The sequence below is a fragment of the Salvelinus namaycush genome, chromosome 15, assembly GCF_016432855.1.
Source record: "Salvelinus namaycush isolate Seneca chromosome 15, SaNama_1.0, whole genome shotgun sequence".
Taxonomy (NCBI): domain Eukaryota; kingdom Metazoa; phylum Chordata; class Actinopteri; order Salmoniformes; family Salmonidae; genus Salvelinus; species Salvelinus namaycush.
Window position 1 is genome coordinate 38,567,932 of NC_052321.1, and position 25,583 is coordinate 38,593,514.

Here is a 25,583-nt window from a genome sequence, read left to right on the forward strand (position 1 = left end):
TAAAACCCCAAACAGCAAGCAATGCAGAAGCACGGTGACTAGGTGACTAGGATCACCATGCGATGTCTAGTTCTGTCTTTTCTGCCAGGGGGCACCCTATACCTGCACCACACCTCTGCTGTTACTACAGTGGCCGGCAGCATAGGCCTCTCCAACCCAGCTCCTCTTTTCTCATGCTTTTTTTCCTCTCCTCATCATGGAGTCCATGCACATTCCATGTGATAAGTTGGATTTTGTTGGTCTTTACTTCCAAATCTCTATGGAGCTAAATAATACAAAACACAAAACAGATTTAAAAAGTCTCAATTGCTTTACTGACAATAATGCAATATTAAACGGAATCTGATGTTCAGATCTACAAATGTTTGACATATTACATGTTATCAAGGGTAGCTGTGATCCAGGAAAGTCCAGCATACTGTAGATGAGCAGCCGACATGTTGATGACACAATTTACTGTAAAAAGGTCAAAGGTAATGCAGTAGCACGGGAGTGTGCAGCGCTTCTCAAATGTAAAATGTATGCGTTTCCACACTCTCGTCCTAATAAAGAGAGAATGCCCTCAAAAGACTGCACTAGGAGCATGGGAGTGAGGAGCACAGTAGTATGCATATTGAGAAACACCCATAGTTTGTCCAAAATAGAAGAGCCAGAGTGACCATAGGAGTTGGCAAGACAGCACAAACTGATCTGGGACCAGGCTATTAAAGAACTCCCTTAATAATTGTAGCTGTAACGCCGGGCATGCATTGTGTCTGATGGCTGACTGACATGACAGCCCATTACCAATCAATAATAATAAACCGTTCTGATTAATATGGAAAAACATCACACACAGGTGAACACAACATAAGATACAAATCCAAAATTACAGTCCACTGCCAGCTTTACAAAGGGGTGGATATTAGCTTTACAGTGGAGATTGACAAAACAAGGTTATTTACATTTTACAGCACAATATCTTTGTAACAGGTTGGTGTTGTGAACGCGCCACAGTATGGCCCTGTTAGGAAAAATCCGCTTGAACACCTCTCCAACTGCTAATTACTAGCGGGAAACTCGTCTATCATCCCTGAGCTCCGACTTCTCCCACATGCTGGCGTCACCTACTAAGAATATGACCTCGATAACTTACCATTTCAGCAATTAAATGCAAAAAAATATGTAAATAAATCTTTTTTTTGAACATTACAACTTGTTCACAAGCATGATAGCTGTACTTTTTGTTTATGGTTGACACCGCTTGTTGGCCATTAACCAATCAGCGTTTCTCAACAAGTTTAAAACACATGCATGCATCCAACTGGTATTTACGACTTCACAACTGCTAATTACCACTTGTTTATGAAGTCAGTATTAAAGCGAAGCTGAACTTCCTGATTTAGCCTCGGTTTCAATTCTCATCATTCGGTAAATGCAACTGAGAACAAGACCTGGGTTATGGAGGCATGTTTTGATGTGGGTGCTCGAATGAGGTAAGTGTTTGTACTTTCACTCTGACAAAACAGTACACAGTTACTCACCCTTCTAGATAACTTGAAACCGTCAAACCAGATCTTGTATCTGGGAGTAGCCTAGACTAGCAAGCAAACAAACTTCAGCCGGCACAAAATTGGTTTGACTTTGGATATCCTATTGTTGGTGCTATTTTTCTTCTCATTGTTTTAAATGTAACCTTTTATTTAACTAGACAAGTGAGTTAAGAATAAATTCTTATTTACAATGACGGCCTACCCCGGCTAAACCTGGACGACGCTGGGTCAATTATGAGCCGCCGTATGGGATAGTGATAGATAGTGATAGACGATAAATTAGACATGTAAATTGTACATAATTTTCATATTGCACACCTTTTAGTTGCCTCAAATGCTTTCTATATATTTCTACAATTTACTGTTGATTTAACATTTAAGTAATTGAAATCTGGCGGTATTGATATTTTAAAATATTTTCCCATGTACCTTGTGTAATTCTAACTAGCCCCATAAGGATATCGAATGTCAAACCAAATTGACCATGGCATTGTGCTCCAAATTGATTACTTGAGGGCAGGATTGAAATGAACCCTTCATTCCACGACACACCATTTTTTCCTAATCATCTCGCAAACCTGCTATGGACGAGACTGACTTCAGGAGCGAAATGATCCCATTTACACTTTATAGTCAATTTTGACACTAGAATAAATGTTTGAGTTATACCAATGCCACACCAGCCGTTTTTAAAAGGATAAATTCCTTAATACGTTCAGTTGCTCTTTAATAATCCATACTGAACAACATTCACCAGGGAGATTTAGCACCACAATCCTTCATACATTGGTGTGAAACTTAATAAAACACACAGGCAGCAGAGATTAAACCATCCAGTCTTGTAGAGCCAGAGCAGAGCATTGTAACTCAAGTCAACACCTTTGTGCAATTGCTGATTAAAGACCAAATGGAAACATGGAGAGTCCCTACCCCGAAGAGATTTGATCACAGGTTCCTGTATAAAAGCTTGCCAACTACACTCATGAGGGTGCAGTTGAGGATCCAGATGTACTTCTGCACAATATTTAACCATTCTAAACCACTATGGAGTAGCATGGTGGGTGGATGCACGGTCTGTCATGGAAGACTTGGATGAAAATAAATTATGGGATTTCTGAGATGGTGAAAAGGAGAAAAACACAAGTACATATTAGATCACATGGAATATATCATACAATGAAATGCGCAAAACACAAGCTGTATATCATTTGTTAAACATGAATCAACACACAAAGATTCAATAAAAACTAAATGCATAGCATAAAAGTGGCCAATTTTTTGGGGGGCCCATTTCTACTGAACTCCATACCTAAACCACACCCAATTTAAAAATTGATTCATTAGGGCACGCAATGGAAAAGGAAAATGAGCATTTTAGATTGGACAAATTTGGATAAACCCTGCCTGTTCCCAGTCTGTTCTCTTCAAAAGATAGCCAATGAACACGACCCTAGTGTTGTGAGTGTACAGTAGCACCTCCAGTCCAGGAGACTGCCTGTGGTGAAAGCAGAGCAGTCAGAATCCAGAGCACTCCCGGTGAAGCAGAGGGAGAATACAGGAAGTACGACGTCGACTGTGTAAGCTGTGAACTCTGCTGCAGGTCTAATATTCATAAAGCATGAAAGAGTAGGATTGGTGATCTAGGATCAGTCACCCCTGCTCATGTAAATCATATATATGAGCCCAGGCCCCGAACCGGGCTGCTTCCCCATCATCGCTGCGTCTCCCATGGGCGTTAGGCGGCATCTGCAGTTCCCCTCCAGGCCTCTAGGAGTCCTCCTCCTCCTCACGGTTGCCAACCACCCTCTTTCGCAAGGCCTCCTCTGGGTAACCCGGCCCTCTGGCCTCGGGACGGCCACCTGGAGACAATCGCCTCCAGACCTCCTCCTGTTCATCTTCATCGTCATCGTCATCCTCCTCTCCATCCGCCTCCTGCTCTTCCTCCAGCTGCTGAATAAGCCTGGCTTGTTCCATCGTCTGTTTCTCTGGAACAGGAAAGTGACAAAGGCAATATGAATAACAGTACATGACAATTAACAAATATGTTACATTACATATCGCACACTCCATGCCATTGCGCCTAAACTAAAACATATATGCACACATGATTATGTCGCTGGGTCACAACTTAGGAGGAATACAAAAAAGACGAATGTCCATTCTCCGAAATAAATGTTGACGATAAATGATTACATGTATTCTTCCTCTATAACTTGTCTAAGAGCTCTTGCTTAATGTCGGCACATAAACAGTGCTACATATTTCACAAAGCTACATTCGCGTGAACATGGATTCTCTGTCATCTCATACTCACTCTGGTAGTAGTTTGGGGAGTTAAAGCGTCGTGATGGGAAGACAAAATCGGCTATGAACACCAGTATCTGGGAAGAGGAGGCACAAGGGAGGCTGGTTAGGTTATCGAGGAGAGCAGACTTGATGTTACTGTAAGATATTGATCTCTTGCGCTCTTTGCCTCCAATAACATCCAAAGTCATACATTTTTCCTACATTGCGCCATTGTTTCAATTTTTAATAGGTGGCCCACTACGGAGGGTATGCACATACTACTAAATAATACGTTGACAGATGCCTTTCAGGACACCTTACATTATAAGTACATTCAAATCAAAGTGCAAGTAAAATCTAATTCTCGGTGCAAATTAAAATCAAACAAAGACAGAATACATAGGGATCAGATATCAATGAGTATGACTTTAACGTACCAGTCCCAGGGCTAGGCCAGAGAAGAGTGTGGCCAGTCCAAAGATGATATAGGAGCCCCACACTGGAATACCCAACTGCTCTGTCAGGTAGTTATGGCAACGCTGGAGGGGAAAGGACAACAGGAACGCAATAAAAGGTAAGTTAAAGTAAGTCAAACCACCCTGACCATGTTTAAGAACATTCTCTTAAAATTGTTCACAAATCATGTGAAAGTGTGTCTCAAGTGGCAGCTATTCCCTATACGGGTGCATTCAGAAAGTATTCACACCCCTCAACTTTTTCCACATTTAGTTGTTATAGCCAATATTTAAAATGGATTCAAATTAGGTTTTTAGTCACTGTCCTACTCAATACCCCATAATGTCAAAGTGGAATTTTCTAGAGTCTATACATGAGGGGGATGGGAGAGAGAACCCACATGCTGTGGAAATTCAAAAATAATGCATTTTAGCAAGCCGGGAGAACAAAATACAGCCTAGAGCTCAAGAGTCAAACTCAATTAAAAGGGATTAAATTCACAATACCCCATAATGTCAAAGTGGAATTAGGTTTTTAGAAATTTGTATAAGTTAAATAGAAATGAAAAGCTGAAATGTCTCTAGTCAATAAGTATTCAACCCCTTTGTTATGGCAAGCCTAAATAAGTTCAGGAGTAAAAAAGGTGCTTAACAAGTCACATAAGTTGCATGGAATCACTGTGTGCAATAGTGTTTACCATGATTTTTTAAATGACTACCTCGTCTCTGTACCCCACACAAAATTAATTATATGTAAGATCCCTCAGTTGAGCAGTGAATTTCAAACACAGATTCAACCAAAGACCAGGGAGGTTTTCCAATGCCACGCAAAGGGCCTATTGGTAGAATGGTAAAAAAAAAAAAATATTATAGCAGACATTGAATATTTCTTTGAGCACGGTGAAGTTTTTAATTACACTTTGGATGGACTATCAATACACCCAGTCACTACAAAGATACAGGCGTCCTTAACTCAGTTGCCAGAGAGGAAGGAAACCACTCAGGGATTTCACGGTGGGGCCAATGTGGTGACTTTAAAACAGTTAGAGTTTAATGGCTGTAATAGGCGAAAACTGAGGATAGATCAACATCATTGTAGCTACTCCAAAATACTAACCTAATTGACAGAGTGAAAATGAAACCTGTACAGAAAACAAATATTCCAAAACATGCATCCTGTTTGCAACAAGGCCCTAAAAATAAAACTGCAAAAAAAAAAAAAGTGGCAATTGAATTTGTCATGAATACTAAGTGTTGTGTTTGGGGCAAATCTAATACAACATATTATGGAGTACCATGCCATATTTAAGCATAGTGGTGGCTCCATCATGTTATGAGTATGCTTGTAATGTATGCTAAGGACTGGAGAGTTTTTACAGGATAAAAAAAAATTACAGAATGGAGCTAAGCACAGGCAAAATCCTAGAGGAAAACCTGGTTCAGTCTGCTTTCCACCAGACACTGGGTGATGAACTCACCCTTCAGCAGGACAATAACCTAAAAACACAAGACCAAATCTACACTGGAGTTGCTTAACAACATGACCGTGAATGTTCTTGAGTGGGCGAGTTACAGTTTTGAATTAATTCTGCTTGAAAATCTATGGCACGACTTAAATGGATGTCCAGCAATGTTCAACAACCAAATTGGACAAATATTGTACAAAGCTCTTAGAGATTTAACTAGAAAGACTCAGAGCTGTAATCACTGCCAAAGATGATTCTAACATGTAAATGAGATATTTCTATATGTCATTTAATACATTTGTTAATTTCTAAATACATGATTGGTGAGAATTAATTTTGAATTCAGGCTGTAACACAAAATGTGGAATAAGTCAAGGGTTATGAATACTTAATGACCAGAACGCTAAAGGCCTTGTTCCAAAGTGTGGTACGAATTGGGTCTAACAGCACGCAGGGAGAAGGCAACAGCAGGACTCACCCGAATGAACATTGACAACTTGAAGAGAGCTGACATTGTGTTCATCCTGCAGAGGAAAGAAAAGGAATAAATACCTTTAAGACTTTTTAATGAGAATCTAATAATCAACAGCCAAAAACAAAGACTGTAACCAGGTTAAAGTGTCAGAATGGCTGACAGAGGGAGAAATAAGCATGGATGCATCCCAAATGGCACCCTATTTCCTATATAGGGCTCTACTTTTGACCAGGGCTATGGTCAAAAGTAGTGCACTACATAGGGAGTAGGGTGCCATTTGGGTCTGCTGGTTATATGTCTAAAACTAAGTGGCAAGTAACTACCAGGAGAGGTTGGAGTGTAGTATTTGATATTTCCTGTGGTTCTGAAGTGTAGTGTAGTGTGTGTCACTGATAAGAACAATTGTGGTTAAGAATGAGTAAAAATAAGATGCGGTCTTCATGAGACAACTACCATACATTTCCATGTAGAGTCAACTACCCCTATATCACATACTGGGTACAGTCACTCATGTTATAGTCTTAAATATCGCAACAATCCCTTTGGACCGAAACTACAAATACGTATGAAACATCCTCCCTCTAAAGCAGTCACCAACCTCTGAGTCAAGATTACTTTCGCAGTCAAAAAGCAATTATTTTTTTTAAACGTGGCTTTAAATTTTTTTTAAGTCTATGCACCATTAATGTAATAAAAACAGCTCAGCAGGAATGAGGTTGTTGTTCCTATGATCAGAGAAAGTGAAATATTCCACGATATCAAACTAAACACTACGAGCCGCTAATAACAAAAACGTAAGCCTATTGATACACATGATCTCACTCATAAAAACAGCAGCTCTTTGCTGTACTCTGACAGTCTCTCTCTGGTTATGGTTTTTAAAAGTTAAGTTAGTATCCACAAAAAAGTTTGATACTGTAAGCACTGTGATTTGATCTGATTGGCCAGCGCAGTAGGTGCACTTGATTTAAAAAAAATAAAATGTAATGGTTAAAATGGGAACACTTTTCCAAAGCCCTTCGCACCTAGTAGGAATCAATTGCACCTAGTAGGAATCAATTGCACCTAGTAGGAATCAATTGCACCTAGTAGGAATCAATTGCACCTACCGCCAACAGCACAAGATGAAAAAAAACAACAACAGTACACTGAGATAGGCAGAAACTGCTTCTCCAATAGAAATCCCCAATCACACTTGTAGGTGATGTCATGGCGACGTTGGATAGCTAAGCTCAGAAACACGTCATCGGGTCTAGCGGTCATCTCGCGCCAAACTGCACAGGCGATCAAATCAAAGGCACTCCTTCGATATAAAGTCGTTTTTGATGAAAATGTTAACATGTCAGTTTGACACTTTCGCGAGTTTGGAGTAATTACCGTTCAACTATTTAAGACTGTGGCTTGAATCTAGGTTGTGCCTTTAGATTGAGAAAATTAACAACCAAGGAAGAATTTTTTTCACTTCTCAAACCCCGGCCTGGTCTGCTTGGCCTGTTTTGCCACCGTTCCCGGAAGTCTCGTGATGTTGCGCCTCTGAGTTTAGAAACTCTGACAAGGCTTTACCGTTGGCTTTTCTACAAAAATGTTTGCTGATCACTGCTCTAAACAGGAATGGGCATTTGACCTGTCGGAAGATTTTTTTAAGGCCGGCACTGGAAAATACATTTCTAATTTATCTATACGCCAACAGTGAGCAACAATGCCCAATTTATAATAACCACTACAGATAACAAATACTAATTGCCTCATGCACAAAAATATCTGGACACCCCTTCAAATTAGTGGATTTGGCTATTTCAACCACACCTGTTGCTGACAGGTGTATTATATTATAGCGTTGAACACAATCTTCAAAAAGGTAGTTACCTCAGCAGTGTGGCGCTTGCGTGTAGAAGCCTTTGACTGTACAATGGCATAGCCTTGTTTTGTTAATTTAGCAGACAAGACGTTGTTATATCCCGAGCCCTAATCACAGTCAAGACAACTAGTTTATTGTAAAAACATTAAATTTTACATAAAAAAAAAAATATATATATATATATATATATATATATATTGCAACAGTTTTGCAGAAATACATTGCAGGTTTACAAACCAATCTGTCTTCTTTTCAATATACAGATGTTCAATTGAGTTTATTATGCCTGTTCTGTGGAATTTTCTACGTAGATTAACAATTCTACATTGAACACTGCATGGAGATGAATTATGGCCAAAATATGTTTGGTGAGTAGGCTTAATGATTGATGAAAATACACATTGTCTTTATCAAACTAATGTTTTTGCATATTTCCAGTGTGGAACCTGTCTATGTTTAGTAGCCTAGGCTAACCAATTCTAAAGGCCACTAGCAGTTGACAAAGTAGGGTCACCACAGCCACAAAGTCATAAACCCTGCCTGTTTGTAAAATTTTGCATCTTAATATGATTTTAAACCTAACCACACCGTTAACCTTATAACTAACCTTAAATTAAGACCAAAAATAACACTTGTTTTCATAATTTTTTACGATACAGCCAATTTTGACTTTGTGGCTGTGGTAACTAGTGACAACCGGAATATAGCCTAAGCAGAAAATGACGCAATTATTCCAAAACTGCAGCTCATTGTTGGAACACATATCCCTACTTCAGTCAACCAGTTTGATTTTGTGATAAAACTATAATTTGGCAAGGAATGTAGCTTGTGTATCTCGTCAGTTAGATACATTTTTTAAATTAGGCTTTTACTTCTGTAGGCGCAGAAGTAGAGGGAGGGCGTGAGACACGGAGGGAAAGGGAATTCAGGGAACATAACTCTGATGCTTGGCTTATATTTTTTGGTCCCTCAAATGCATATGTACAAATGGAACACTAGAGTCAAAGCAAATTAACGTTGTCTTCAAGACAAACTTTCAACCAAATAGTTTTACAGTATTATAATTATTTTTTATCTCTGGTTAAAGATAGAGTTGTTAGTTTGAGTACTCGAGTTCTTGATTACTCATGCCCATCCCCATCTCGAGTTGACCTTTTCATTACATTTCAGAAAGATCCAAAACGGATTTAGTTGAAGTTTCACACAGAACGATCCAGTCTGGAGAGGAGACTGACGCTCAAACAATCCACTCACATGAAGGAAGATGGTCCAAACCAGGACGACACCGGTTCAATGCCCTGCCACTTCTTCTCATCAATAAAGCTTAGGAAGTCATCTTTGGTGCGAGCCCCCTGGTACCTCCTGAACACACCATCCTTACAGCTGATTCACACACACACACACACACACACACACAGTTATAGAAATATAGCACACAATTGAAGACAGGTTAACAAGCCAATAGTGGCATTAACCACAATAAGGACAGAAGTAGTTTATTTGCCTATTGCGCCACTAAGCTATAGGGTTATATATATTTACAGTTTTACCATTGACAATCATTTACTTTTATAGCGACATAGGAAGCTAGTGTCTAAACTGGGCGTAGGATCACAGCAGTAGCAACAAAAAGAGAGACATGAGAAAGAAACAGTAACATTTCGTCTTCCCAGACAAAGTCTGAAGCCATCTAACAGCCTCTCACATTCCAGTGAGGGTTATAAACTGAAATGATCACATTTACTGATGAGACCGAGTGCCGTCTACATAGAGTGGTTGGCAGTTGAGGTTTGTTGGCATGCATCTGTGAGAAGAACAGGATATGAGACATACAGTGACTTCAGGGTAACGGAAGAGAGAACTTACTGGTAGATGGTCGGAAGTGAAGTGATAATGAATCGTCCACTCAAACCTAAGGTGCGGGAAGGAGAGCAGAATGTTAGTGAATATGGCTTAATATCTCTGAATGACACCAACATCATCTTGTTCTTGACTAATATTACAGGAGGTCTACACAAACCTGGTAATAATGGACTATAGCTAGATAAAATGACATGCATTGTCTACACTACAAAACATAGTGGGTGTTGTGGGAAACAGCCAGGGCCTTAATACAAAGCTTTCTGACCCCTCCCCACCTAATTTATCTATGAAAGGAGTAGGGTACAGTTGCCCATAAACAGTGATCTTGGGTCAGTTTAGCATTTTCCCTACTAATAGTTAAGGTTAGGATTGGGGGATAGGGAGCTGATCCCAGTTCTGTACCTAGGGGAAACTTTATCACGGAGCTCTGTGAAACGTGAAAAGGGAAGTAATTGACAAGCAGACGGTCAGGCAGGCAGTCAGCCAGGGAAGGAGAGTATACATACCAGGCTGTTCAGTAACATCCACTTTCGCTATGTTGACACCCATGTCCTCCCCCCAGTCGGCAAACTCATTCCACATGGGTTGGAGCTGCTGGCACGCTGGACACCAGGGGGCAAAGCTGCCGGGGAAGAGTGAGTTGGGGCCAAACATTGGCATGACAATAACATTAGCTAGACAGTTTTCAAACAAAATAAGCTGACACGACTACACAAGATTCAATGGTAGCAGTTGTCAACATGTTATGAATGAGCAACATTAACCATATCTAGGATTGTAAAAATCTGAGTTCTTCATATGGACACTGAAGTATACCGTAGCTAGGTCAACACAACCTACCCCATTCATTGACGCTAACCACCTTTAGCTCCCATGGACGATAGTATCTTCTGGCGGGGGACTTTTGTTAAGAGCCCCAATGCTCATTATGAACGTTAAAATGCATCGCTTGGGGTACGGTTTTGGAAACATACAAAACATTTCTTTCATATTAGCGAGAAATAATTACTTCATACACACCTTTATAGGGTTAGAGTTCCCACACGGCCACATCTCCATGTTACAGTGCTTGTTGACAAAAGACAACCTGTGCTAATTAGCTATCTAGCGGGCTCCAAACACCTGTGTGTAAGTAACTGGTAAAGAAGTGTAGTTCAACTGGAGGCACACACAGCATATGGATCTGTGCAAAACTGCTACAGTAAGTATATCTTTGAATTTGAAAGATTATTTTGGGCTGATATGAAAGCATAAACTTTTGAACGGTAGTGGGTTCACTTTGAAATGTCCTTGTTTTTGAAAAGCACTTTTTGTCCATTAAAATAACATCAAATTGATCAGAAACCGTGTAGACATTGTTAATGTGCACCGGGGCCTCCCACTCTATTCTGGTTAGAGACAGTTTGCGCTGTTCTGTGAAGGGAGTAGTACACAGCGTTGTACAAGATCTTCAGTTTCTTGGCAATTTCTTGAATGGAATAGCCTTCATTTCTCAGAACAAGAATAGACTGACGAGTTTCAGAAGAAAGTTCTTTGTTTCTGTCCATTTTGAGACTAATCAAACCCACAAATGCTGATGCTCCAGATACTCAACTAGTCTAAAGTCGGCCAGTTTTATTGCTTCTTTAAATCAGCACAACAGTTTCCAGCTGTGCTAACATAATTGCAAAAGGGTTTTCTAATGATCAATTAGCCTTTTAAATGACAAACTTGGATTAGCTAACACAACGTGCCATTGGAACACAGGAGTGATGGTTGCTGATAATGGGCCTCTGTAGATATTCCACTCAAAATCAGCCATTTCCAGCTACAATAGTCATTTACAACATGAACAATGTCTACATTGTTCTTCTGATCAATTTGATGTTATTTTAATGGAGGGGAAAAAAGTGCTTTTCTTTCAAAAACAAGGACATTTCTAAGTGACCCCAAACTTTTGAACGGTAGTGTATGTTTAAAAAACTTTTTGCAAGCGATGATTATTATTGATGTTTCTAAACGTTAAAATACAGTGTCGGATTTGTAGACCACATGCAGCCAATCGTGGGAGAAACTAACAGCTGAAAACCCTACGGAGAAGGCTTTGAGAGCTATACATAACCTATCTGCAGTTCAAATAACAACAAAGTCACCTTTTTCGGTAAACAGAACAGCTAAAAGCAAGCTATACAGTGTCTGTTTACAATTAATGAAGTAAAACAAGCTTTATTTGGGGTTTTAATGGGGTTAGACAGTTGAACTAAAGTTATATTCTTCGAGAGTCCATAGCTACCATTAACCTAAGTTAAAAAAAATAAAAAAAAATGGATGTAGCAATCTCAGATTTCCTCAACTACACCATAATGTAGAGGCCTGTGACATGCGGATCTCGACAGATCATTGCAGAGTGGTCTGCATTTTTCATGCTGCTGTTGGGAGCGGGCAGTCAAGACAGACAACTCTGGGATGAACACATTTTTGTTGTCCCGCAGATTATTTGGAAATGTTAGTCTTTCTGCGTTCTACGCATTAGCCTCACTACTGTAATAAAAGCACATCTTTGTCGCATTATTCACATTCTCAGAATTTGCTGCCTGAAGTTAAAGTAGTTTACATTTCATCTCATAGTTGGGAGTGTAAAAATCAAGTGTGAATAGTATGTGTGTGGTCTCAATGAAGAATGCAGACCGTGCTGCAATGATCTCTGTTGGGAATTCCAAAAATGTCATGGCGCCCCATAGATTTTGTTATAATGTTTGAGTCACTCAGATAGCAGAACACAGCATACGCCATAGCAAAATGTGTAGAAAATGGCTTTAAAACGGCACATCTCTCTGCCCCATGACAAAATGACAGGAAATTAGCTTGAAAACAGCAATTGTCTCAGTGGCCAAGAGGGTGTCTACTTTTTTTTTTTAATATGGTGCCTCCCACCCCCACTAAGTTTGCCACCGTTGCTTAAAGAATTCCTAGAGGAAACACTGTTAATTCTGTGTAGACACCTAACAACAATACTCAGTATCCAGCAGCCAAACGCTAACTTTCCACCTCATTGGACCTGATTATCGTGTGTACTTGAAAGCATTTCATTTAGATTCCTAGCTGCAAGCCTATGCAACAATGTAGCGAACGTTCTAAAGCCAAGGCTACGCTAGCTTATCAAGATCAGAACTAGGTGATTAGGTGTGGTCTGAAGATCAACACGTGCCGATTCAAGACTACAAAAAACGGACTATTGTAGAACAACGTAGCTGTATGGCTAGCTAAGCAGTTAGCGTAGCATGCTTACTAGCTGTACTTACAATTCAATCATCCATTCCCCTGCCAAGATGTCTTCCCAGTTTCCGTCAGTGATCTCTTTGAGGCTACTCGGTTTGGCCAAAGCTGGCTGCGACGTCAAGTAAATAACCAAAATTAGTGAACATGTTAGGAGAATCGATTTTGATCGCAAAGGTAAAGAAGAAAACATAGCATCGCCGATTTTATGATCCAGCAAGGGCGCCATGTTTAGGTCAACTCGTCGTCGCCCGTCTCTACTTCGGTCGTTGTTAGTTACTACAGTCACAAAGTCATAATTATGGCTAAACCCAGCCTATTTATACAATTTCTCTTCTTAAAATCAGATTTGAACCTGACCTTAACCACACTGCTAACATGATGTCTAACTCTAACCTTACATTTTAAAAAACTAATAACATTTTCACGATATTTTGACTTTGTGTCTGTGGTAACTAGTGGCAACCCTCTACTTTTTATTTTTTTGCATTACACGAATATTGTACAAACCAATTTATAAACCGGGATGCTGATTGGCTGACCGCCGTGGTATAGCAGACCGTATACCACGGGTATGACAAAACATTTATTTTTACTGCTCTAATTATATTGACAACCAGTTTATAATAGCAATAGCCATGGTTTATTGGCCATATACCACAACCCCTCAGGCTTTATTGCTTAAATATATCACATATAACAAAAAAAAGCCTAAATAAAAACATAAAACAAGAGACAAAAAACGAACATATATATTACGCTATGGACAAGTCACATTTTGACAAATACTGTAAGCACTTCTTTGATAATTTGATATTTTTATATGTTAGGGATGTTATATAATATTGTAAATCAATTAGAAAAATATACGATTTTTTTTTACCCATGAACTTACCCATGAAAATGTTTCCCAATAAAATGAACAAATTCACAATATATGTAAAATAAAAAAGAATATCACATTTGGTAATGCTTATAGGTCTACTCGTCTTATCACTAATATATATGTTAATATCTGTCCAAAATATTTCAATATGCAAACAATCAAAAAATAAATGCTCTATAGTCTCATTTTCCAACTCACAAAAGCTACATTCCTTTTCTACATGAATTACATATTTAGAAATAAGACAATTACAAAGATAACATCTGTGAAGGATCTTGTAAGAGACTTATCTTACTTGATCAATTATCAAATATTTATGTGGATTAGTCCACGCAAGCAGGGGTAAACTTCCTGTTAATAATTTCTCTGACTAAATTGTTATTCAATGTCTTATCTAATATATTGATGCCATTCATTTCTACACTATCACTTTAACTTCAACCCTCTACTTCCTTTAAGCCCAGCTAACTCTGAAACCGCCCCTCAGCAGTTTTCTAAACAACTGTAAAATATACAGTTCACATTGACAGCTCTTTAATGTCACATTAAAATTCATGATTGGTGGGATTTTATATCGTAGTTTAGAATTGTTTTCTAATGCAAAATATTTGAGTTTGTTGCATAGTCCGCTGCCACTTTTGGTCACGCGGCAAGCGAATAACGTGTTGCATTCAAGACCGCAACGTTGTAAAATCATCCGTCCCTGCTTTATCTATACCACTAGCAGGTGGCACTGTTGCAGGTCCCCCAGTGTCCGTCTGGAGCGTGAAATCATAAGCTTTGCTGGCCAGCTACTGCGTAGCAACCTAGCTGTGCCAAAAGTGTGGTGTGGACCTTAAAATGCTTACTTACAAGCCCTTAACCAACAATGCACTTTTAAGAAAAATACCCCCAAAAAATAAGAAATACAAGTAACAAATCATTAAAAAGCAGCAGTAGTGAGGCTAAATACAGGGGGTACCGGTACAGAGTCAATGTGCGGGGACACCGGATAGTCAAGGTAATTGAGGTAATATGTACATGTAGGTAGAGTTATTAAAGTGACTATGCATAGATTATAAGAAAGAGTAGCAGCAGCACAATGCAAATAGTCTGGGTAGAGTCTTATGGCTTGGGGGTAGAAGCTGTTTAGAAGCCTCTTGGACCTAGACTTGGCGTTCCGGTACAGCTTGCAGTGCGGTAGCAGAGAGAATAGTCTATGACTAGGGTGGCTGGAGTCTTTGACCATTTTTAGGGCCTTCCTCTGACACCGCATGGTATAGAGGTCCTGGATGGCAGGAAGCTTGGCCCCAGTGATGTGCTGGGCCGTACGCACTACCCTCTGTAGTACCATACCAAGCAGTGATGCAACCTGCAACCCGTCAGGACGCTCTCGATGGTGCAGCTGTAGAACCTTTTGAGGATCTGAGGACCCATGCCAAATCTTTTCAGTCACCTGAGGGGAATAGCTTTTGTCGTGCCCTCTTCACGACTGTCTTGGTGTGCTTGGACCATGTTACTTTGTTGGTGATGTGGACGCCAAGGAACTTGAAGCTCTCAACCTGCTCCAATGCAACCCTGCCGATGAAAATGGGGGCGTGCTCGGTCCTCCTTTTCCTGTAGTCCACAATCATCTCCTTTATCTTGATCACGTTGAGGGAGAGGTTGTTGTCCTTGCACCACACAGTCAGGTCTTTGACCTCCTCCCTATAGGCTGTCTCATCATTTTCGGTGATCAGGCCTACCACTGTTGTGTCATCGGCAAACTTAATGATGGTGTTGGAGTCGTGCCTGAATGTGCAGTCATGTGTGAACAGGGAGTACAGGAGGGAACTGAACACGCACCCCTGAGGGGCTCCCGGGGTGAGGATCAGCGTGGCAAATGTGTTGTTACCTACCCTTACCACCCGGGGGTCAGGAAGTCCAGGACGTCCTGGCCCGTCAGGAAGTCCAGGATCCAGTTGCAGAGGAAGATGTTTAGTCCCAGGGTCTTTAGCTTAGTGATGAGCTTTAAGGGCACTATGGTGTGGAACGCTGAGCTGTAGTCAATGAATAGCATTCTCACATACTCTAGGTGTTCCTTTTGTCCAGTTGTGGAAGGGCAGTGTGGAGTGCAATAGAGATTGCATCATCTGTGGATCTGTTGGGGCGGTATGTGAATTGGAGTGGGTCTAGGGTTTCTGGGATAATGGTGTTGATGTGAGCCATGATCAGCCTTTCAAAGCACTTCATGGCTACAGACGTGAGTGCACGGGTTGGTAGTCATTTAGGCAGGTTACCTTAGTGTTCTTGGGCACAGGGACTATGGTGGTCTGCTTGAAACATGTTGGTATTACAGACTCAGACAGGGAGAGGTTGAAAATGTCAGTGAAGACACTTGCCTGTTGGTCAGCACATGCTCGGAGTACACATCCTGGTAATCCGTCTGGCCCTGCGGCCTTGTGAATGTTGACTTGTTTAAAGGTCTTACTCACGTCGGCTGCGGAGAGTATGATCACACAGTCGTCCGGAACAGCTGATGCTCTCATGCATGTTTCAGTGTTACTTGCCTCGAAGCGAGCATTTAAGTTATTTAGCTCGTCTGGTAGTCTCGTGTCACTGGGCAGCTCTCGGTTGTGCTTCCCTTTGTAGTCTGTAAATGTTTGCAAGTCCTGCCACATCTGACGAGCGTCTGAGCCGGTGTAGTACGATTCAATTTTAGTCCTATATTGATGCTTTGCCTGTTTTATGGTTTGTCGGAGGGCATAGCGGGATTTCTTATAAGCTACCAGGTTACAGTCCCGCTCCTTGAAAGAGGCAGCTCTACCCTTTAGCTCAGTGCAGATGTTGCCTGTAATCCACGGCTTCTGGTTGGGATATGTACGTACAGTCACTGTGGGGACGACTTCATCGATGCACTTATTGATGAAGCCAGTGACTGATGTGGTGAACTCCTCAATGCCATCGGAAGAATCCCAGAACATATTCCAGCCGGTGCTCGAAAAACAGTCCTGTAGCTTAGCATCTGCTTCATCTGACCACTTTTTAAATTGACCGAGTCACTGGTGCTTCCTGATTTAATTTTAGTTTGTAAGCAGGTATCAGGAAAGCCCAGAACGGCCCCAAATATTATAATTTGACGGTCCTTTTTGGGCTCTATAATGTGTTTTCTTATGATCATATTCGTTCACCGGTGTGAATTATTGAAAACATTTGATACAAATCAAGATATTTCTTTAAATAGTGATCCATTCTTACTACTACACTTTTCATCATACAGGATCACGTGCTGACACAGACCAATCACGAGCCGGCACTACGAGGAGGCTCGCACCCTCATGCACGCTCTTTGCACGTGCAGCTAAGTGGGTGTGGTGTGCTATCCAGAATCTGATGACAGCGCCGAGTGAACGATTCTGTCAAATCGAGATTGAGGGGCTGACCGGTTTCTATGGGGCTAACAGAGAATGACAGAGCTGAGAACAGAGGATGGAGATGGAGGATTGCTCTACCACTATGTTTGAATTCCAAACTACATTGTATGTCTGAGGGTATTTTTTATGATGACAAAATGATGCGGTTGCATAAATGATAAAGATAGTCTACAATCATATAAAAATACAGAATCGAGATAAAATAATTATAGAATTTATATATAATTGATATATGTTTTTTCATGGGGCAAACTGAATTGTGATCAGTTGTTTTGATGGTAGCCCATTAACTTTTATTTTCAGGTGGAAGGATCATGGTCATATGATATCTAGACTACATAGCGTACTCGTGCACTTAACTTTGTGACAATTTGAGTTCGCTTTTACAAAGAGAGTCACCATGCCGGCATGTTCTGTATTTAACTGTACTAATCATCACTCGAAAGAGGCTGATCTTATTTAGTTTTTTGGTTAATTAGTTGCAATTCTGATTATCGTAGATAATATTTGCTGTCCGTTTTGTTTTTTCCATTTTATGGTAATGCTGAGCTTTCAAATGAACCTTCTGCTGCAAAGGTTTAACAGTAGCCTAGCATCAGGTTCATAGACATTAAAAACCAGGTTAACTCTCAGGCAGGATGAAAACAACTACATCGACTATGATCCTTTGCTAGTTTCAGCCACTTTCACCATGATCCTTAGCACCATTGGTGCCATCAGGAGTTTTATATAGGAATATATGGATAAGTCAGCGCTATCACTATCTATCTATTGGTTGTAATGTCTATGCACTGTTGCCTATAAAGTAAGAGAGAGTGTGCAAATATGTGTGTGGGAGAGAGAACTCCTATGTCACAGCCATTGAGCAACAAAAGAACTGGAGACAGCTTCCAAGATGGCCGAGCATTGTTAAAAAAAAAAAAACTTAATCTACTCACGTTCGCATACGCCGTTTCGTGCTTGCTGCCATCTTTCTTGATCCAGTTTTACTCTGAGGACTACGCCTGCAATCATTGTGCATTTGAGCCCTGCCCAAGCAGCGACAATGCCATTACGTCATTCAGAAGCATGACAGACAGTGGATAAATATAAAAGGTTAATAATTTCAGCTGCAACAATTATTTTGATAATTCAATGGATGTTTTGTGCACATAGAGGATGACTAAAGTGTATTATTAGGAATTTTCAAATTTGACTTCTCTATGGGGCCGTCTATGGCAATTGTTTTTCTGGGTCAGACAATACCAGAGTGGGCCTGTAGGTGCAGTGGAAAGCAGTCTTCTAGCAAAGATATTGGTAACTAACCCAAGATTTATCATCAGTGTTGTTTCCAATGGGAGCAAATGAAGCACAGCGGGCAGAACAAACAAACAGATGAGAAAATGAGCAGAGTGTCAGCCAAGTCTCATCTAGTTCCATCTTTTCCCACTTCCCACCACTGGACTTCCTCTCATCACCATACACTGAGTGTAGAAAGCATTAGGAACACCGTCCTTCTATTGAGTTGGGGCATGGACTCTACAAGGTGTCGAAAGTGTTCCACAGGGATCCTGGCCCATGTTGACTCCAATGCTTCGCACAGTTGTGTCAAGTTGGGGCGGCAGGTAGCCTAGTGGTTACAGCGTTGGGCCAGTAACCGAAAGGTTGCTGGATTGAATCCCTGAGCTGACAAGGTAAAAATCTGTCGTTCTACCCCTGAACAAGGCAGTTAACAGAGAAAAATGTCCTCCTGTGTGCTACCTATATCCTCACGGTAGAATCACCATTCTTTAATGAAAACAGCTTCTCCATCCTGAAGGGGGAAATCAATCATCTCCAGGCCCAGGGACATATACTGGTCTGTGGCGACCTAAATGCCAGAACTGGACAATAACCTGACACCCTCAGCAAACAGGGGGACAAATACTTACCTGGTGACAGCATTCCCTCCCCCATATGCCCCCCTAGGCACAAATACGACAGCATAATCAACATTAGGTTGCCCTTTGTGGAGGCCCTAGATGGACCTCCCGACACAGGAATCCTCACGGGTCAGTTCGGGAGGGCCCAGTTAGAAAACCCCACTCTCCAGAACGCTAGGGGCCAGGTGATTGCGGTGGATGGCGTACTGTTACCTGGGGTAAGTGAGTGGCGCTACCCCCTCTTTGCCATCAAGCATAGTTTATTGTATCAGGTAGTAAAGAACAATGGGGAGACAAAATACTTGTTACTCTTCCCAGCCAGTATGTTAGGACTGTTGCAGCTTGCCCACACCCACCTGCTTGGGGCACACCTGGGGATGGAGAAAACCAGGGAGCGGATCGGGAACCGGTTCCACTGGCCCAGAGTCAAGCACGCAGTGGAGGACTACTGCCGTAGTTGCCCAGAATACCAGATCATAGCTCCGAGTGTACATTATAGAAACCCTTTGGTTCCCTTGCCCATTATAGGAGTGCCATTTGAGCGGGTAGCAATGGATCTGGTGGGTCCATTGGTGAAGACGGTGAGGGGACACCAATACATCTTGGTAATCGTCGATTACGCCACCCGGTATCCCGAGGCAATCCCGCTGCGCACGGCGGTAGTAAAAGGTATCGCACGGGAGCTCTTCCATTTATTTAGCCGGGTGGGTATTCCGCGGGAAATTCTGACGGACCAGGGCACCGTGTTCATGTTTTGTGTGATGAATGATGTCTGCAATCTATTACGAATTAAACAGGTGAGGACCAGTGTATACCATCCACAAACGGACGGGCTAGTTGAACGCTTCAATAAGACCCTAAAACAGATGCTGAAGAAGGTCATCGAGAGAGACGGGAGGAACTGGGACCAGCTGCTGCCCCACCTGATGTTTTCAGTGCGCGAGGTACCCCAAGCATCCACTGGGTTCTCCCCCTTTGAGCTCCTGGCCGTCGGCCCCGTGGACTGCTGGACCTAGCCAAGGAGGTCTGGGAAGAGCAGCCAACCCCCCTTCGCAGCGTAGTAGAACATGTGGAGGAGATGAGGGAGAGGATGATGGCAATTTGGCCAATGGTGAGAGAGCACATGGCCAAGGCGTAACGTGCCCAGGAGCGTGTCTACAACCGGGTGGCCCAACCACGAGAGTTCCAACCAGGTGAGAAGGTCTTGATGCTAATCCCTACAATGGAGAGTAAATTCCTGGCTACGTGGCATGGGCCCTACGACATCATTGAGCGGGTAGGCAACGTCAATTATAAGGTCCGCCAAACGGGGCGGAGAAAACCCCTCCAGCTTTACCATGTGAACTTGCTGAAGAAAGTGCACGAACAAGCGGCGCTGTGCATAACGTGAACCCGGCCACAGCAGAGCCCGCCTTCTCCGAGGTGCCGTGGCGCACAGAGAGGAGAAAAAGTGCGTAAAAGGCCATACCGGATACCAGAAACCCGGAGGGTGGAGGTCCAGCGGGAAGTGACGACAATGTTAGAGATGGGGGTACTGGAGGAGTCCCACAGTGAGTGGTCTAGCCCTATAGTGCTGGTTCCGAAACCAGACGGAACCGTCCGCTTCTGCAATGACTTCCGGGACCTGAACGAGGTCAGTAAGTTTGATGCCTACCCCATGCCCCGGGTGGATGAACTGATCGACCGCTTGGGGATGGCGAGATACGTCAGCACCTTGGACCTGACGAAGGGGTACAGGCAGGTGCCGCTGGCAACGGCCTCCCGGAAGAAGACTGCCTTCTCCACCTTCTCCACCTTCCTTTCGGGCTCCACGGGGCACCAGCGACCTTTCAGCAACTCATTGACTGCATCTTGAGGCCGCACAGTGAGTACGCAGCTGCTTATTTTGATGACATAATTGTGCACAGTGACAGTTGAGAGTCACATCTTTGTACGTTACAGGCAGTGGTGGATGCACTAAGGGATGCAGGTCTGACCGCGAACCACCACAAGTGCAAGCTGGGCTACGCCGAGGTGGAGTACCTGGGCTATCAGATCGGGAGGGGAAATGTGAAGCCCCAAGAAAAAAAAATTGCTGCCATTAGGGGATTGCCGGTCCCCTGAACCAAGAGGCAGGTGAAGTCATTCCTGGGGTTAGCAGGCTATTACAGTTGATTTGTACCTAACTTTGCAGCAATAGCTTCTACCCTCACAGACTTAACGAATGCACGACTACCCCAGACGGTGCGATGGACGGAGGACACAGAGGCAGCGTTCCAGGCCCTGAAGGATGCGCTATGTTCACACCCGGTACTCGTGACCCCGGACATCTCAAAAAACCTCCTGGTCCAGACAGACGCGTCTGACACAGAGGTAGGGGCCATTTTGTCCCAAGAGCAGGAAGGCGAGGAGCACCCAAGCATGTATGTCAGCAGGAAGCTCCGGGGGATGGTAATAGAGGGGAGGTACGTGATGCGATGTTGCCACTCTCTGCTGGGAGTACATGAGCTGGGCACCCCGACACAGATAGCTCCAAGTGGAAGTAATTAGGGGAAAGTGCCAACCAGCCGTGGAGGCCAAATAAAAGGAGCACTGTGGCACACCGCGAAGGAGGACGGGGAGAGACCGACACAGAGCAAAAGCTGAGAAGAAGGACCGAGCCAAACCTATGTGATTTTCTTTGTAATGTTTATTTTATGTCCTAGTAAAGTTGTGTTTACGGACTAAAACCTCCCTGTCTCTGTTCATCTCTGCACGCTCAACCCAACACCCCACGGTTTACCACATAGTAAAGGTGTAAACTTGGCAGTAGAAAAACAGTATATTTGACATCTCCGCTTCCCTTTCAAATCTAAACATTTCAAGCAGACAACCTAAGCAAATTAACAACAATGACAAATGGTTTGATGAAGAATGCAAAAACCTAAGAAATTGAGAAACCTATCAAACCAAAAACAGAGACCCAGAAAACCTGAGCCTACGCCTTCACTATGGTGAATCACTGAAACAATACAGAAATACACTACGGAAAAAAAGGGACAGCACTTCAGAAATCAGCTGAATGTAATGGAAGAATCCATAGACTCTAGCCACTTCTTGGAAAACACTAAACAAACAACACGAAGAGTTATCTATCCAAAACGGAGATGGATAAACCACTTCTCCAATCTTTTTGGCCCTATAACAAAGACCAAACAGCAAAACATATACATGATCAAATACAAATCTTAGAATCAACTATTAAAGACTACCAGAACACACAGGTGTCAGGGTTGTGTGCGGAGAATATTCGGAGTCAAACGCAGGACACAGGTGTTGAGCGAAACCACAGTGTTTTACTCAAAATTAAGGCAAAATTCCACAAATGGAAATAAACAGATACATACACGTATCAACCACAACCACTAACGCACAAACAATCACAGACAAAACAGAAATGAAAGCCAGAGGGTTAAATAGGGAACATGATGGGGGAATTGAAACCAGGTGTGTAATATACAGACAAAACAAAACGAAACTGAAAAATGGATCGATGGTGACTAGAAAGCCGGTGACGTCGACCGCCGAACACCACCCGAACAAGGAGAAGGGCCGACTTCGGCGGAAGTCGTGACAACAGGATTCTCCATTTACATTGAATGAACTACAGGACAAAAAACAAACCCTCCAACCCAAAAAGGCCTGTGGTGTTGATGGTATCCTAAATGAAATTAGAAAATATACAGACCACATATTCCAATTGGCTATACTTAAACTCTTTAACTTCATCCTTAGCTTTGGCATCTTCCCCAATATTTGGAACCAAGGATTGATCACCCCAATCCACAAAAGTGGAGACAAATTTGACCCCAATAACTACTGTGGGATATGTGTCAACAGCAACCTTGGGAAAATCCTCTACATTATCCTTAACAGCAGACTCGTATATTTCCTCAGTGAAAACAATGTGCTGAGCAAATGTCAAATTGGCTTTCTACCAAATTACCGTACGACAGACCACATATTCACCCTAACTGACAAACAAATAACCCCAAATAAAGGCAAAGTCTTCTCATGCTTTGTTGATTTCAAAAAAGCTTTTGACTCAATTTGGCATGTGGGTCTGCTATACAAACGGATGGTTTGTGGTGTTGGGGGAAAAACATACATCATAAAATCCATGTACACAAACAAGTGTGCGGTTAAAATAGGCAAAAACACACATTTCTATCCACAGGGCCATGGGGTGAGACAGTGATGCAGCTTCAGCTCCACCCTCTTTAACCCACTGTTCCCCGGTTGGCTGTCATTGTAAATAATAATTTGTTCTTAACTGACTTGCCTAGTTAAATAAAGGTAAAGCATTTTTTTAAAGTTACCTGGAAGTCCTTTGGGTGGCGGACCATTCTTGATACACACGGGAAGCTGTTGAGTGTGGAAAACCCAGCAGCATTGCAGTTCTTGACACCCTCAAACCAGTGAGCCTGGCACCTACTACCATACCCCACTCAAAGGAACTTAAATCTTTAGTCTTGCCCATTCACCCTCTAAATTGCATTACATACACAATCCATGTCTCAATTGTCTCAGGGCTTAATTAAAAATCATTATTTAATTGTCTCCTCCCCTTCATCTACACTGATTGAAATGGATTTAAGTGACATCAATAAGGGATCATAGGTTTCACCTGGATTCACCTAGTCATTTCATGTCATGGAAAGAGCAGATGTTATTAATGTTTAGTACCCTCAGTGTAAGTGTCTGGGATTCCCCTTTTGTCTGTACTTCCAGACCAGAATCCTGGGCATTTGTGCTGCTTTCATAACCAAGTGGGAAGGTGGTATTTACAACATACTGTATGACTGGGAAAAATCAACTTGAATGCCCCTGGAAGTGGTAATTACTAGTGGGAAACTCCAAATTAAATTACCTTGATAACAACATTTTTGGCAGTTAAATGGACAAACAAAACATTTTTTATAAAAAGCAATCTTGTAATATGATTTTTGAGCACTACAATTTGTTTACAAGGTGTAGCTATACTTACTTCATGGTCGACGCAGCTTGTTGACCATTAGCCAATCTGCGTTTCTCAACGGGTTCAAAGCATGTGAATGTATCCAACTCGTGTTCAGTATTTACGACTTCACAACTGGTAATTACCGCCTCCCCACTTGGTTATTAATGCAAAATTGGTCACAGCTCCACTAAGGCCAGAGAAGCAGACCAAGTGGGGATTTTTTTGTATGGAGGTCAATGAGAGAGTGTCGAATTTGGTCAACATAAAATGTAATTGCTAATTTGCTAAGTAAGGCTTATTTGATCGAATAGAAGTTTCGTAATGTTCAGGTAGTTACGAATGTACTGTTATAAGTGGCCACACGTGGCATCCCGGCAACTTTGAGAAAACATTTTTTATATTGTAGTTGTGCCTGTTGTTCACACATGCGTATCTGCCCTCTCATTGGTTAGAATGTTCCCGTCTCCTCTCGCCTGCCTTCCGCCTTTGCGTACATGTATTACCATTGTTAGAGCAGACGGTCCAATATCTTGTCAATACTGTATATAGATCATCTTTCCTGAAGCTGCCACTAGCCTCGCAAGCCACACTGGTCTCATAATCGTACATAAGGGGCAGCCATATAATCACTATAACAAATTAATAACAGCACCATGTTCAGGCTCCTGAGTCCTGGATGATGAGTGGAGAGTGAGTGGTGCAGTGTGGGAGTCAGTTGGAGTGTGGAACCAGAGAGTGGGAGCTGTAGTAGTTATTACTGTATGTGCTCTGCTCTCATAGACTACTAGAGCCTCTTATGGTGGCGAGGAAAAAAAGATGACCCAGTGTTCCAGAAGGTAACATCAATCTATCTATCCATACCCCTCTCTCTCTTTCTGTCTCTCTTTCTGTCTCTCTCTCTCTCTCTCTCTCTCTCTCTCTCTCTCTCTCTCTCTCTCTCTCTCTCTCTCTCTCTTTCTCTCTCTCTCTCTCTCTCTCTGTCTCTCTCTCTCTCTCTCTCTCTCTCTCTCTCTCTCTCTCTCTCTCTCTCTCTCTCTCTCTCTCTCTCTCTCTCTCTCCATCCATCCATCCATCCATCCACCCAACCATCTCTTTCTCTTAATGTATCTGTAAATTAGGCAGGCCAACACATTTTCCTGCTGTTACGGTATAAAAGCAGGTTTTTTATTCATTTAGCTCACACTATTAAAAATCAAATCATAATTTAATTGGTCACATATAGTACATATCTAGCAG

General features: G+C 42.1%; 1 protein-coding gene across 1 annotated transcript; it reads right to left on the minus strand.

Moving 5' to 3' along the window:
* Positions 1-291: 291 nt before the first annotated feature.
* LOC120060516 (thioredoxin-related transmembrane protein 1-like) lies at positions 292-13,450 on the minus strand. The gene is made up of 8 exons (XM_039009887.1): positions 13,217-13,450; positions 10,442-10,557; positions 9,939-9,984; positions 9,327-9,455; positions 6,218-6,263; positions 4,256-4,357; positions 3,847-3,913; positions 292-3,517 (listed from the first exon to the last, which is right to left on the minus strand). The coding sequence occupies exons 1-8, from the start codon at positions 13,417-13,419 to the stop codon at positions 3,300-3,302; spliced, it is 927 nt and encodes a 308-aa protein (XP_038865815.1). The 5' UTR covers positions 13,420-13,450; the 3' UTR covers positions 292-3,299.
* Between the last annotated feature and the right edge of the window lie 12,133 nt (positions 13,451-25,583).